This window comes from Pelophylax lessonae (assembly GCF_965119305.1).
Source record: "Pelophylax lessonae genome assembly, chromosome: 4".
Classification (NCBI taxonomy): Eukaryota; Metazoa; Chordata; class Amphibia; order Anura; family Ranidae; genus Pelophylax; species Pelophylax lessonae.
Window position 1 is genome coordinate 24,712,063 of NC_138771.1, and position 14,996 is coordinate 24,727,058.

General features: G+C 45.4%; 1 protein-coding gene across 1 annotated transcript in view; it reads left to right on the forward strand.

The window, feature by feature from the left end:
- The window catches only part of PCSK6 (proprotein convertase subtilisin/kexin type 6), a 487,218-nt gene that overhangs the window by 271,919 nt on the left and 200,303 nt on the right, over positions 1–14,996 (forward strand). Inside the window, exon 7 of the mRNA XM_082254401.1 lies at positions 13,887–14,059. Within this exon, the coding sequence (XP_082110527.1) occupies positions 13,887–14,059 (173 nt within the window). The remainder of the gene's footprint in view (positions 1–13,886; positions 14,060–14,996) is intronic.

The following is a 14,996-nucleotide window of genomic DNA, read 5'->3' on the forward strand; positions in this document are numbered from 1 at the left end:
GGGAAAATCTGTCTTGCTATAATTGCCGTATAATGCACTCTTTTTTCTTCATTGTTTATACATAAATATGGCCATTCACCGGGTTCTGAATTGTTCCTGCGATGCCTTTAGTGTGAGGACACACAGCTGTACCTTCTATATAGTGCGTCACCTGCTTCTGGGCAATGAGCTGGAACTTGTAGCAATCATTAGTCACACGTCATTGCATGTCTGTGTATTGTGCAGCTTGTCCTGTATCTCACCACGTTCTTCATGCACTGGGATCCTGGCAGCGATTAGACACATAGCACCGCTCACCGCCAAGGGGGTGAAACAAGTCACTATCCCGGGTCACTGGAGCACAATGCTGTTCTGTTACCGGCTGCAGTGCTACTCCGGAGATTAATCTGAAACAAAATACAATACCCTGCAGTCATTACAGTTGTATTAAACCCAAAAACAAACATTTTATTATATTGCACTTTACCAATTCTAATGGCTGCATTCTTTTTTTATTTTAGGGTTTTTTTACTTTATTTTCACCTGGTGATCCTTCCAGAAAGTCTATTTCTCTATCGTCCATTGACAGACGCAGCTCTTATGCTTCTTAAACCATACGGTTATGCTGCCCCCTACAGGAGTAGTACTAGGCAGGAAAAAATTCACTGACACGCCTGCAGGGGCTGTCCTTCACAGCATAACCCCACACACACTGTGTCACTGCTGCTCCCTACAGGAGTAGTACTAGGCAGGAAAAAATTCACTGACACGCCTACAGGGGCTGTTCTTCACGTTATAACCCCACACACACTCTGCCACAAGCCAGTTTCTTGCCGCCTAGTGAAGGAGTAGGACCTAGATTTCCTGCTGGGACTTCGGTCTCAGTTTTTTTTTGGTTGCGTTCTTCCCACCTCTCATGCCTACACTGCTTTGGGACGTTCCTAAGGTATAAGAAGCATAAGAGCTGCGTCTGTCAATGGATGATAGCGAAAACTGGATTTTTGTAAGAACTTACTGTAAAATCCTTTTCTCTGAATTCCATTGACACCCGTCCCTCTGTTATGGGGATGGTTTGTGTCTTCTTTTTCACTGCTTGCAATGAAACTGGCTTGTGGCAGAGTGTGTGTGGGGTTATGCCGTTATGGACAGCCCCTGTAGGCGTGTCAATGAATTTTTTCCTGCCTAGTACTACTCCTGTAGGGGGCAGCATAACCCAATTGTGTCATAACAGCTGCGTCTGTCAATGGACTCCAGAGAAAAGGATTATACGGTAAGTTCTTACAAAAATCCATTTTATTTTTTTTTTAGCTTCCTTTAACCACTTAAGCCCCGGAAGATTTTACCCCCTTCCTGACCAGGCCCTATTTTGCGATTCGGCACTGCGTGACTTTAACGGACAATTACGCGGTCGTGCGACGCTGTACCCAAACCTTTGACGTCCTTTTTTTCCCCACAAACAGAGCTTTCTTTTGGTGATATTTGATCACCTGTGCGATTTTTTGATCATGCGCTATAAACAAAGAGCGACAATTTTGCAAAAATAACAATATTTTTCACATTTTTTTATATGAAATTCCCAAAAAAATGTAAAAATCAAAATTTTTTAACATTTTTGGCCAATTTGTTTTCTGCTACATATGTTTGGTAAAAAAAAATCGCAAATAAACCGCCGTACCTATACGCGCACACGTCCGCCCCCATTAGGCAGCAGCGGAAGCCGATCCCAAACTCTCTCATCCATGTCTTTCTGGACCTTGCTTTGTGCACTGGTGTGCAGTCACGTTGGAACAGGAAGGCGCCATCCCCAAACTGTTCCCACAAAGTTGGGAGCATGAAATTGTCCAAAATCTCTTGGTCTGCTGACGCCTTAAAAGTTCCCTTCACTGGAACTAAGGGGCCAAGCCCAACCCCTGAAAAACAACCCCACACCATAATCCCCCCTCCACCAAATGATTTGGACCAGTGCACAAAGCAAGGTCCATAAAGACATGAATGAGTGAGTTTGGGGTGGAGGAACTTGGCTGGCCTGCACAGAGTCCTGACCTCAACCCGCTAGAACACCTTTGGGATGAATTGGAGCGCAGACTGCTAGCCAGGCCTTCTCGTCCAACATCAGTGCCTGACCTCACAAATGCGCTTCTGGAAGAATGGTCAAACATTCCCATAGACACACTCCTAAACCTTGTGGACAGCCTTCCCAGAAGAGTTGAAGCTGTTATAGCTGCAAAGGGTGGGCCAACTCAATATTGAACCCTACGGACTAAGACTGGGACGCCATTAAAGTTCATGTGAGTGTAAAGGCAGGTGTCCCAATACTTTTGGTAATATAGTGTATTTGCTTTTAGGGTTCATACCACTTTAACTGCCTGAGAGCTGCTGCTGAATCATAGCTCAAGCAACAACAGTGAGGACACCTAAGTGAGGAGCGCTGCGCACTGCGTGGGACTTTATTCCTGGATGGGAAAACGTGCATTTTGCTGCTTTCACAGATCAGTAGACACATTTTGTGCAGATGGCACGTCTCCTTCGCAGTGATCAGGTGCTCTCACAGTGTATTATAATTCGTTTCTGGCCCTGAATTCCTGCCTGTTCTGTTCTTTTATTGATGTATCATTCAGCATGACCGATTTGGTGATGGGTCAGTGATGGTCTGGGGAAGCATATCCATGGAGAGACACACAGACCTCTACAGGCTAAACAATGGCACACTGACTGCCATTGGGTATCAGGATGAAATCCTTGGACCCATGGTCAGACCCTACGCTGGCGCAGTGGGTCCTGGGTTCCTCCTGGTGCACGACAATGCCCGGCCTCATGTGGTGAGAGTATGCAGCCAGTTCCTGGAGAATGAAGGAATTGATACCATTGAATGGCCCCCACGCTCGCCTGACCTAAATCCAATAGAACACCTCTGGGACATTATTTTTGGTCCATCCGACGCCGCCAGGTTGCACCTCAGTTTGTTCAGGAGCTCAGTGATGCCCTGGTCCAGATCTGGGAGGAAATACCCCAGGACACCATCCATTGTCTCATTGGGAGCATGCCCCGACGTTGTCAAGCATGCATACAACCACATGGGGGCCATACAAACTACTGAGGACCATTCTGAGTTGCTACAATGAAATTTCAGCAAAATAGACTACCCTGCTGCATCATTTTTTCACTTTGATTTTTGGGATGTCTTTGAATTCAGCCCTCTGTAGGGTGATCATTTTCTTTTCCATCAAACAATGTGGCATCCTTTCCTTCCTAACACATTACCCAGTCCATACCAGTATAGATCCTAACACATTACCCAGTCCATACCAGTATAGATCCTAACACATTACCCAGTCCATACCAGTATAGATACTAACACATTACCCAGTCCATACCAGTATAGATCCTAACACATTACCCAGTCCATACCAGTATAGATCCTAACACATTACCCAGTCCATACCAGTATAGATCCTAACACATTACCCAGTCCATACCAGTATAGATCCTAACACATTACCCAGTCCATACCAGTATAGATCCTAACACATTACCCAGTCCATACCAGTATAGATCCTAACACATTACCCAGTCCATACCAGTATAGATACTAACACATTACCCAGTCCATATCAGTATAGATCCTAACTCATTACCCAGTCCATACCAGTATAGATCCTAACACATTACCCAGTCCATACCAGTATAGATACTAACACATTACCCAGTCCATACCAGTATAGATCCTAACACATTACCCAGTCCATACCAGTATAGATCCTAACACATTACCCAGTCCATACCAGTATAGATCCTAACACATTACCCAGTCCATACCAGTATAGATCCTAACACATTACCCAGTCCATACCAGTATAGATCCTAACACATTACCCAGTCCATACCAGTATAGATCCTAACACATTACCCAGTCCATACCAGTATAGATCCTAACACATTACCCAGTCCATACCAGTATAGATCCTAACACATTACCCAGTCCATACCAGTATAGATCCTAACACATTACCCAGTCCATACCAGTATAGATCCTAACACATTACCCAGTCCATACCAGTATAGATACTAACACATTACCCAGTCCATACCAGTATAGATACGAACACATTATCCAGTCCATACCAGTATAGATCCTAACACATTACCCAGTCCATACCAGTATAGATCCTAACACATTTCACAGTCCATACCAGTATAGATCCTAACACATTACCCAGTCCATACCAGTATAGATCCTAACACATTACCCAGTCCATACCAGTATAGATCCTAACACATTACCCAGTCCATACCAGTATAGATCCTAACACATTACCCAGTCCATACCAGTATAGATCCTAACACATTACCCAGTCCATACCAGTATAGATCCTAACACATTACCCAGTCCATACCAGTATAGATACTAACACATTACCCAGTCCATACCAGTATAGATCCTAACACATTACCCAGTCCATACCAGTATAGATACTAACACATTACCCAGTCCATACCAGTATAGATACGAACACATTATCCAGTCCATACCAGTATAGATCCTAACACATTACCCAGTCCATACCAGTATAGATCCTAACACATTACCCAGTCCATACCAGTATAGATACTAACACATTACCCAGTCCATATCAGTATAGATCCTAACTCATTACCCAGTCCATACCAGTATAGATCCTAACACATTACCCAGTCCATACCAGTATAGATACTAACACATTACCCAGTCCATACCAGTATAGATCCTAACACATTACCCAGTCCATACCAGTATAGATCCTAACACATTACCCAGTCCATACCAGTATAGATCCTAACACATTACCCAGTCCATACCAGTATAGATCCTAACACATTACCCAGTCCATACCAGTATAGATCCTAACACATTACCCAGTCCATACCAGTATAGATCCTAACACATTACCCAGTCCATACCAGTATAGATCCTAACACATTACCCAGTCCATACCAGTATAGATCCTAACACATTACCCAGTCCATACCAGTATAGATCCTAACACATTACCCAGTCCATACCAGTATAGATCCTAACACATTACCCAGTCCATACCAGTATAGATACTAACACATTACCCAGTCCATACCAGTATAGATACGAACACATTATCCAGTCCATACCAGTATAGATCCTAACACATTACCCAGTCCATACCAGTATAGATCCTAACACATTTCACAGTCCATACCAGTATAGATACTAACACATTACCCAGTCCATACCGGTATAGATCCTAACACATTACCCAGTCCATACCAGTATAGATCCTAACACATTACCCAGTCCATACCGGTATAGATCCTAACACATTACCCAGTCCATACCAGTATAGATATCCAGCATGAGATCCAGCCCCATTCAGATCTGATGTGTTTTTCAAAGTGTTCCTTTCTTTTTTTTTTGAGCAGTGTAAAATGTTTGGGGGTTCTGAATAATTTTATAGCTAAAAATTATGATTTTTACATGTAGGAGAGAAGTGTCAGAATTGACATGGGTGGCAAGTGGTTAATTACCATAAGTAAGTAATATACAAATAATTATTATATATTGTTTTTAAGGTAATTTACTATATTTTCAAAAAAATGTGTTTAAGCAGAGCGCTTAACAGACAAATTACTGAAGTTTAAAGTTATAACTTCAAACCAGTAATTTCACAGTAAATAATAAATGATCATGTTATAACATATAGCATAATAATACATTATTTTGCTTGAATAAAAAAGTACCTTTTCAGCAGCAGCAGATTCTCCTTCTTAACTGTGTGAGAAAAACATGGGATTATGGGTAAACCTTATACTTATAAACCAAAGTTTTTTTCCTTGTAGGTAAGAGGACTGGAAGGGAGTATTTGTCTTTTAGAGACTCGCCGCCGTCCTATGACAATGCAATGAGAGGAGAGCCTCCACTGAAGCATTTTTATTGGACAGCTTGGACCAGTGGTGCTTTACCATTGGTCCAAGGCTCCAAGCTGTTCATTGCACGCAGTGCCTCTGACAAGAAGTTACTGTGAGCTCATCCCCCGCCCCCAGTCTGCTGCAAAGTCTGTGCCAGCTTGTATTTAAACTGGCCGCGCTGTATGTAACTTCTGACAGGCTGCACAAGGAGCCCTGTATCTCCAGAACCATAGGTAATGGGAGCCCCACATTTTGACCAGTGGTGAGGTAGGACCTTCGGCTACCTACACCCAGGTCGCTGAGCTACGACCTCCGAAGCTCTATCATTATTTTTTTTCCGTGGCAGGTGAGGCTCTGCCTCTTCCCCTTAATGCACATCCCTGACGCATACTGGGCCATTCAGAGCCATGCATACTGGGCTTTTTGGGGCCATGCATACTGGGCTTTTCGGAGCCGTGCATACTGGGCTTTTCGGAGCCGTGCATGCTGGGCTTTTCGGGGCCGTGCATGCTGGGCTTTTCGGGGCCGTGCATGCTGGGCTTTTCGGGGCCGTGCATGCTGGGCTTTTCGGGGCCGTGCATGCTGGGCTTTTCGGGGCCGTGCATGCTGGGCTTTTCGGGGCCGTGCATGCTGGGCTTTTCGGGGCCGTGCATGCTGGGCTTTTCGGAGCCGTGCATGCTGGGCTTTTCGGAGCCGTGCATGCTGGGCTTTTCGGAGCCGTGCATGCTGGGCTTTTCGGAGCCGTGCATGCTGGGCTTTTCGGAGCCGTGCATGCTGGGCTTTTCGGAGCCGTGCATGCTGGGCTTTTCGGAGCCGTGCATGCTGGGCTTTTCGGAGCCGTGCATGCTGGGCTTTTCGGAGCCGTGCATGCTGGGCTTTTCGGAGCCGAGCATGCTGGGCTTTTCGGGGCCGTGCATGCTGGGCTTTTCGGAGCCAGTTTAAATACAGCCGTGCCTACTGGGCTTTTCGGGGCCGTGCCTACTGAGCTTTTCGGGGCTGTGCCTACTGGGCTTTTCGGGGCCAAGCATTACTGGGCCTTTCGGAGCCATGCCTACCAGGCATGGCAGACATGTTTGTAAAATTATGAAACTCCTAAAAAGGTTCTTTACAGCAAACAATGCTTCAAAATATGCGCTCACTGCACAAATGTCCTGGGCTAAAATGAGTAAACCATAGGGATAGTCATTCAGCTGTGTCTGTATTTTGGTTTTGCATCTGCTGTTTAGAAGAAAAGCTAATGATTCACATCAAAATTCGGCTACTATAACTGCAGGGGCTTGTTTACAACACAAGGGTTTCTGTGTATGTTCAGGACCGTGCAGAATGTGGAATTTGTGCTGGATGTAGACCCAATCCAGTGCAGCGGTGATCAACATAGCAGCCGGGGGACTGGGTGCTGGAGTTTTATAGCCGTAATATACCAGGAATTCTGCAGCTCACATTTAATTCAGAGTTGACCTGTGATGGCTTTTATTTGCTTTATCACCTTTATTCATTCCACATGATTTTCACTAGGTTCATGCTGTTCAGCTCCATCTTGTTTTTGTCTGCTTAAAAGTGGCCATAACTGTATCTGGCAGATTTTTGGTGTTTGAACCAGAGATCACAATCTTAGAAAGAGGCTTTTAGCTTCAGAAATGAAGGGTGTTTACAGCATCTATTACAGCCATACAGAAACAGCAATGCACTCCCTGTTTTGCATGTTAGCTTAGGAAAACTAAATATCTTGCTCAGTTGTTAAAGCCCAAGTAAACCTTCAGTTTTACGTCCACTAAATACATTCTAGGTCAGTGTTTCTCAACCAGATTCCCCCAAGCACAATACCCAATTTGCTTTGTATCATCATGAGTTGCATGTTGTGGATGGGCCGGCCACCAGCACCATAACAGCCAGTAACACTCTAGGTAGGGCCAGGAGCAGGGAGTAATTCATTGCTATGGTGTTGGTGAGCTTCCCAGCACCATGGCAATGCATGACCCTGATCCAGGGCAGCATTTAGGAGAAGACTGAAGACCACTTTCATGCATAGGGGACCTCTGATATGAAGGGGTGTCTCTGACATGATGGGGGCCCTTTGTAAAGAAACCCCTGCTTCCAAACACACAGCAAGGGCCGTCATCTGCAGCTTTAGGCTCTCAGGATAGCAACACAGGAGGGGTCTATGTTTTAGTTAGGCTCTCAAGATGGTTACACTGGATGGCCCCATGTCCTATTCAGGCTCTCAAGATGGTTACACTGAATGGCCCCATGCCGTAGTTGGGCTCTCATGATGGTTACACTGAATGGCCCCAGTTATGAGTAAGCGAATCTAATTTGTGAAACGCGTCAACTTCTTCTTCCTGTTGCCTGTTATGTAAATGATGTTTGTGATACTATCAAGATATGCTTTTATCCAATAAAGTTTACTATTCTCCTTCAATGTCGGAGTGCAGTCAATGCTTCTCTTGTGCCTGGATGTTGCTCAGACCGCGGACTGGACATGCACCTCAATTTTGAGGGTTTAATTATTTTCACCTGAGGGGCCATTTCCTGATTGCTGTTTAGTTACACTGAATGGCCCCATGTCATAGTGTCACGCTTTCAAGATGATTATACTCGATGGCCCCCATGTATTCAGGCTCTCAAGATTATTATACTGGATGGCCCCATGGCCTATTCATGCCCTCAAAATGGTTACACTGAATGGTCCCATGTCGTAGTCAGGCTCTCAAGATTGTTACACAGGATGGCCCCATGTTGTAGTCAGGCTCTTAGGATTAATACACAGGATGACCCCATAATCTGTTCAGGCTCTCAAGATTATTATACTGGATGGCCCTATGTTCTATTCAGGCTCTTAAGATGGTTACACTGGATGGCCCTATGTTCTATTCAGGCTCTTAAGATGGTTACACTGGATGGCCCATGTCGTAGTCAGGCTCTTAAGATGGTTACACTGGATGGCCCGTGTCGTAGTCAGGCTCTTAAGATGATTACACTGGATGGCCCCCATGTATTCAGGCTCTCAAGATTATTATACTGGATGGCCCTATGTTCTATTCAGGCTCTTAAGATGGTTACACTGGATGGCCCTATGTTCTATTTAGGCTCTTAAGATGGTTACACTGGATGGCCCATGTCGTAGTCAGGCTCTTAAGATGGTTACACTGAATGGCCCCATGTCGTAGTCAGGCTCACAAGATAGTTACACCGGATGGACCGATGTCGTAGTCAGGCTCTCAAGATGGTTATACTGGATGACCCCATGTCTTAGGCTCTCAAGATGAATTCACTGGATGGACCCATATTCTATTCAGGCTCTCAAGATGTTTGCTCTGGATGGCCCTATGTTCTTTTCAGGCCCTTAAGATGGTTACACTGGATGGCATCATGCTGTATACAGGCTCCCAGAATACCAACAGAGAGACACATTTTGGCGCTCAGGATGGTAACACTTGTGTTTAAAAAAAAAAAAAAAAGGATTTTTATTTTTACTTGTCCAGCTTGGGCTCTACACTGGATTCAGGTTTTGCCTCGGCTCGGAGTATTAGAAAAGGTTTTCTTTTCTAAATCGAAAAACTTTCTTCTTTTGTCTTCTCCTACTAAACAGCACTTAATGGCTCCTAATATTTGCTGAGTATTAAATGCCAGTATGAAGCCACATGTGGAGAACTCCTGGCTTCATGTATTGTCTTATGTTTGGATGCTAGCTCAATGCGCACAATAAATGTAATGCAATCCAATGTTCATAGTTATAAAAGGCAGTTTTACATTAGCACTTTTTTTTTTGATAATGTGACGGTGTTGCCACACTCTAGAGTCTGGTTTTGGCACCTAGGTTCAGTCACAGTTACACCTGTTACTAAAATATACAACATAGTGTTAAGACTATCATACATGCTGTGTACTATAAGACTCAACAAATCCAAGATTCTATATAGCCAACACTAACCGATTGACTCCTTTCTGATGGTAATGGGAGCCTACTGGCTTGTTAATGGGCGATTTCAACTTGCCATAATTTCAAATAGAACAAATGTCACAAGAACCCATTTAAGGGAGAACTCTGATGGTGACTGTGATGTAAGGAGGACTCTTCTGGGTCTTCTGATGTAAGGAGGGAATCTGATGGAGACTTTGTAAAGGGGGATTTTGATACTCTGATTTGGACTCTGAGGTAAAGGGGGAGCTCTGATGGGGGCCCTGTGGTAAAGGGGTATTAGATGGGGACTCTGATGAAAGGGGGCCTCTGATGGGGAGCTTGCTGTAAGTGAGGACTGTGATGTAAAGGGGACTTTGATGGGGACCCTGATGTAAGGGGGATTCTGTTGGGTATTCTGATGTAAGAGGGGAATCTGATGGAGACTTTGATGTTCCTTTTGGGACTCTTATGTAAAGGGTGAACTCTGATGGGGACCCTGTGGTAAAAGGGTACTTTGATGGGGACTCTGTAATAGGGCCTCTGATGGGGGCCTTAATGTAAGTAAGGACTTTGATGGGGACCCTACTAAAAAGGGGATTCTGGTGGGTCTTCTGATATAAGTAGGGACTCGATGCTCTGATGGAGACTCTGGTGTATAATACGGAACTCTAATGGGGACCCTAAAGTAAGGGTGCACTTTGATGGGGATTCTAATGGGGACCCTGATGGGGGGGTTTAATTGGGACCCTGATGATGGGGGAGACTCTGATGCAAGGGAAATCTTTGATAGGGACTGTGTGGTATGAGAGACTTTGATAGGGTGGGTGTAAAGGGGACTGTGGTGTAAGGAAGGGGGGGCGGTTGGGAAGGGGACTGAGATGCAAGTAAGGGGGGGCTGTAATGGGGACTGGGGTGTAAGGAAGTGGGACTGTGAAGGGAACTGGGATGCAATTAACGGGGTAGGGCTCTGAAGGGGACCGGGATTCAAGTAAGGGGGGTGTGGCTGTGAAGGGGACTTGGATGCAAGGAAGGGGGGCTGTGATGTGAAGGGGTGACAGGGGACACGGATGTGAGGGGGAGGGGGCACTGTTGTAAAGAGTGTAGGTCTGAGAAAATCTGTAAAGAGTGGACCAAAATCCTGAGATGTGCGCAAACCTGGTCACTAACTACAAGAAACGTCTTACCTCTGTGCTTGTCAACAAGGGTGTCTCCACCAGGTACTAAGCCATGTTTTGCTTGGGGATCAAATACTTATTTTACTCACTGAACTGCAACTTAATTTATAGCATTTGTTTTATATGTTTTTTTCTTCTGGATTTTTGGTTGATATTCTGTCTCTGTCATTTAAAATACACCTATGATAAAAATTATAGACACTTTTTATTTCTTTGTTAGTGGGCAAAATTACATAATCAGCAGGGGATCAAATAATTATTTTCCCCACTGTACCTGATCAGTACAATCTGAATGCTCAATAATCCATTTTGGTCAATTTCATCTATTTACTGGATGTACTTATGCTATGTACACTGGTATACCTATATTTCTTTATTATTGTCTTGTTGACATGGAACTGCCTTTCTGCTGGAAAAAATATTTGAAAAATATACGGAGTTCAATAAACTTATTATACAGTACAAAAATATATGATTAGAGCAGTATTAAGTATCTCTCCCCATAATACATGGGAAGCCCCAATACATAGGCCAATCCCAACCCTCTCCACTAACCAGAGGAAGCTGGTGGGGTTTATGTTCCTAACAGACGTTAGCTGGAGCTTGGTTTCAACCATTTTTTATGTCCAACAAAGGCTTATGAGTACCATGATCTGTGAGAAGCTCACTGCCATACTGGAGGATTTCCCTACCAGGTTTTTGAAGGACTGCAACCCATGGATAACCTAAATGATCTATTGAATATACTGTAGATTGTACCCCACTCTGTGTGATCACTCCTGCTATCTATCGATAGGACCAGCTCTTGGTCCACAGGGGATGGCTTTCCACCCCCAACCAACAAAGGCTTTAGGAGTACCATGGTCCATGAGAAGCTCACTGGGGCTCATTGATAATGTAAATGATCGCTTGAATATAGATCGTACCCCACTCTCGCTGCGATCGCTCCTGCTGTCTGTTATCGATAGGATCGGCTCTTGGTCAACAGGGGATAGATTTCCACTCCAAACCATCCCTTCTTCTGCCCCCCCCCCCTCCTCCTGTAAGTTCTTCCCTTAACTATTTACTCCTTGACCTCTCTCCCTCTACTTATACCCAACCTTGCCAATGCCAACCTTATCCCTCTAACCCCCTCCCCACTTTTACTTCCCCCTCATGCACTGAAGGGCACCCCCCTCTACTCCACACAGAGGCCATTCATCGTAATTGACAAGGTGAGTCCTCATTGGCATTCTTAGTACCCCTGATCCTGTCTGGCTGTGAAGCCTCTGGGGTTCAACCTTCCCATCAGGGCCGGGACAAGGGGTTGGCAGGAGGGGGTTGCCCTGGGTGCAATGGTTTATTTAAGGGATGGGGGGGGGCGCCTTGACCCTAAACCTAAGAGAAGGTGTGGCCAGTGGTGTATTTAGGTTTTGTCCTGCCCTAGGCCTGACTAAACTTGTGCACCCCCTAATTTAAATATTAACCACTTCTTCTTGTAAAGGCCACACCCCTTCCTGTTTATGACGCGCCCTGTCATCTGTAAACCACAGACCACAACCAGTCTATCAGTGCCCATCAGTTCAGCCTCATCAGTTCCAATAAGTTCAGCCTCATCAGTGCCCATCAGTGCAGCCTCATTACTGCCCATCAGTGAAGCCTCATCAGTGCAGCGTATCTGTGCGGCCTCATCAGTACAGCCCGATCAGTGGCCATCAGTGCAGCCTACCAGTGCATCATATCAGTGTAGCCATCAGTGAAGCCTATTAATGCCCATCAGTACCGGCAGGTAGCAGTGTGACCACTTTATGGGGGTGCCAGACTGATTTGCCCCATAGGACTGGCACTATACTAAAAGTGTAGTGCAAGCCGATAGGGACCCTTTTCGCGCGGGAGCCAGGAGAAGGCTGTTTTTTTTCCGTGCCGTGTGCAGCTTTTTTGCTGCCCCCCCCCCCCCCCCTGCAAAGTGCTGCCCTAGGCCTGGGCCTTCTTGGCCTAGGCCAAGATACAGCACTGGGTGTGGTGCAGTTTGGCATCCTTGCCCTGGGCGCTGGACGACCTTGTCGCGGCACTGATTCCCATGATCTTTCCTTTTGCTTAGGGTCCTCGTGGTTGCAACCAATTGACATTTCTGTGGCAAACGTTGCCTCTGTTTCATTGCCTTTACCGCCCCATCTTGATGTGTTCATGTATATTGTATAAAACTTTGTGAAACAAAATATTGTTTTCCTAGAATTCCTCTTTAAAGTTGGATATCTTTTTGGTTTTTAATGTTCCTTACCCATCTTGTTTGTGCTTTTTTTTCCCCTGTACAACAGCCCTGTCTTGTAAACAGAGCTCATTTAGTAGAAATGCATGCATAGCTTGTATACATGACATTTAGACATAGCAGCGAGGCTATAAAATCTGTTGGTATGCGCAAGAAAACAGAGTGGTTTTGTGGTTGGATGATTGAAGTAGCACTGAGATGTTTCTCCAGTGACCAGGCAAGAGTGCACTGAACGGCGAAATGAGTAGAACTGCTTAATTGTCTGCCCTCATAATTAAATTGGATGGTCTTGTTATTTGTATGCAGAAAGATGCAGGTTTTGTTATAAAAAAAAATAACAAAGAATGCAAATAACTGCTTTAGGTACAAATTTAACTGAGATCCTTGGCTCATACAGTAAAAAACATTGTGGTTTTGTGGCCAGGAGAGACTGCTTCTTAAATTTCACAAGTTGTTACTTTTGAGCTTTAGCCAAGTACTGAAAGCGATCTCTTGTCATTGAAAGTGTAACCATATGGGCTTTGCTCATTTATTGCTGACACTTCACTTGATCTTTGTCTCAAACTGTATTCGCTACTTGAATTCATTGCCACTTGACCATAGGTTGATTTTATCCTCCCGTTTGTAAATTAACTATTTTCGTGTTTTTTTTTTTTTTTTTTTTCAGGAATTCGCATGTTAGATGGGGACGTAACGGATGTTGTCGAAGCAAAGTCCCTTGGAATCCGACCTGACTACATTGACATTTACAGCGCAAGCTGGGGCCCCGATGATGATGGGAAGACTGTGGATGGGCCTGGACCTCTGGCCAAAAAAGCCTTTGAAGAAGGCATTAAAAAGGTGATTTACCATATTTTGTATTATGGTTTGGGGTGTGTGTTCAAGCAGAAAGCTGGATCTGATACCTTAAAGCAGGGGTGTCTAAACTTTTTCCAAAGAGAGCCAGACTTGTTGAAGTAAACATGTGTGAGGGCCGATCATTTTGCCTGACATTGGAGCAGGCCAGGGTCCCCCTCCCAATATAGATCCCCTTACAGCAGACCAGGGTCCCCCTCCCATTATAGATCCCCTTAGAACAGGCCAGGGTCCCCCTCCCAATATAGGTCCCCTTAGAGCAGGCCAGGGCCCCCCTCCCAATATACAGCCCCTTAGAGCAGACCAGCGTCCCCCTCCCATTATAGATCCCCTTAGAGCAGGCCAGGGTCCCCCTCCCAATATAGATCCCCTTAGAGCAGACCAGGGTCCCCCCTCCATTATAGATCCCCCTTTAAAGAAGGCCAGGGTCCCCTTCCCACTATAGATCCCCCTTAAAGAAGGCCAGGGTCTCCCTCCAATTATAGATCCCCCTTAAAGAAGGCCAGGGTCTCCCTCCCAATATGGATCCCCTTAGAACAGGCCAGGGTCCCCCTCCCAATCTAGATCCCCTTAGAGCAGACCAGGGTCCCCCTCCCAATATAGATCCCCTTAGAGCAGACCAGGGTCCCCCCTCCATTATAGATCCCGGTTAAAGAAGGCCTGGGTCCCCTTCCCACTATAGATCCCCCTTAAAGAAGGCCACGGTCTCCCTCCCAATATGGATCCCCTTAGAACATGTCAGGGTCCCCCTCCCAATATACAGGTAGATCCCCTTAGAGCAGACCAGGGTCCCCCTCCCATTATAGATCCCCTTAGAGCAGGCCAGGGCCCCCCTCCCAATATAGATGCCCTTAGCGCAGACCAGGGTCCCTATCCCATTATAGATCCCCTTAGAGCAGGCCAGGGTCCCCCTCCCAATATA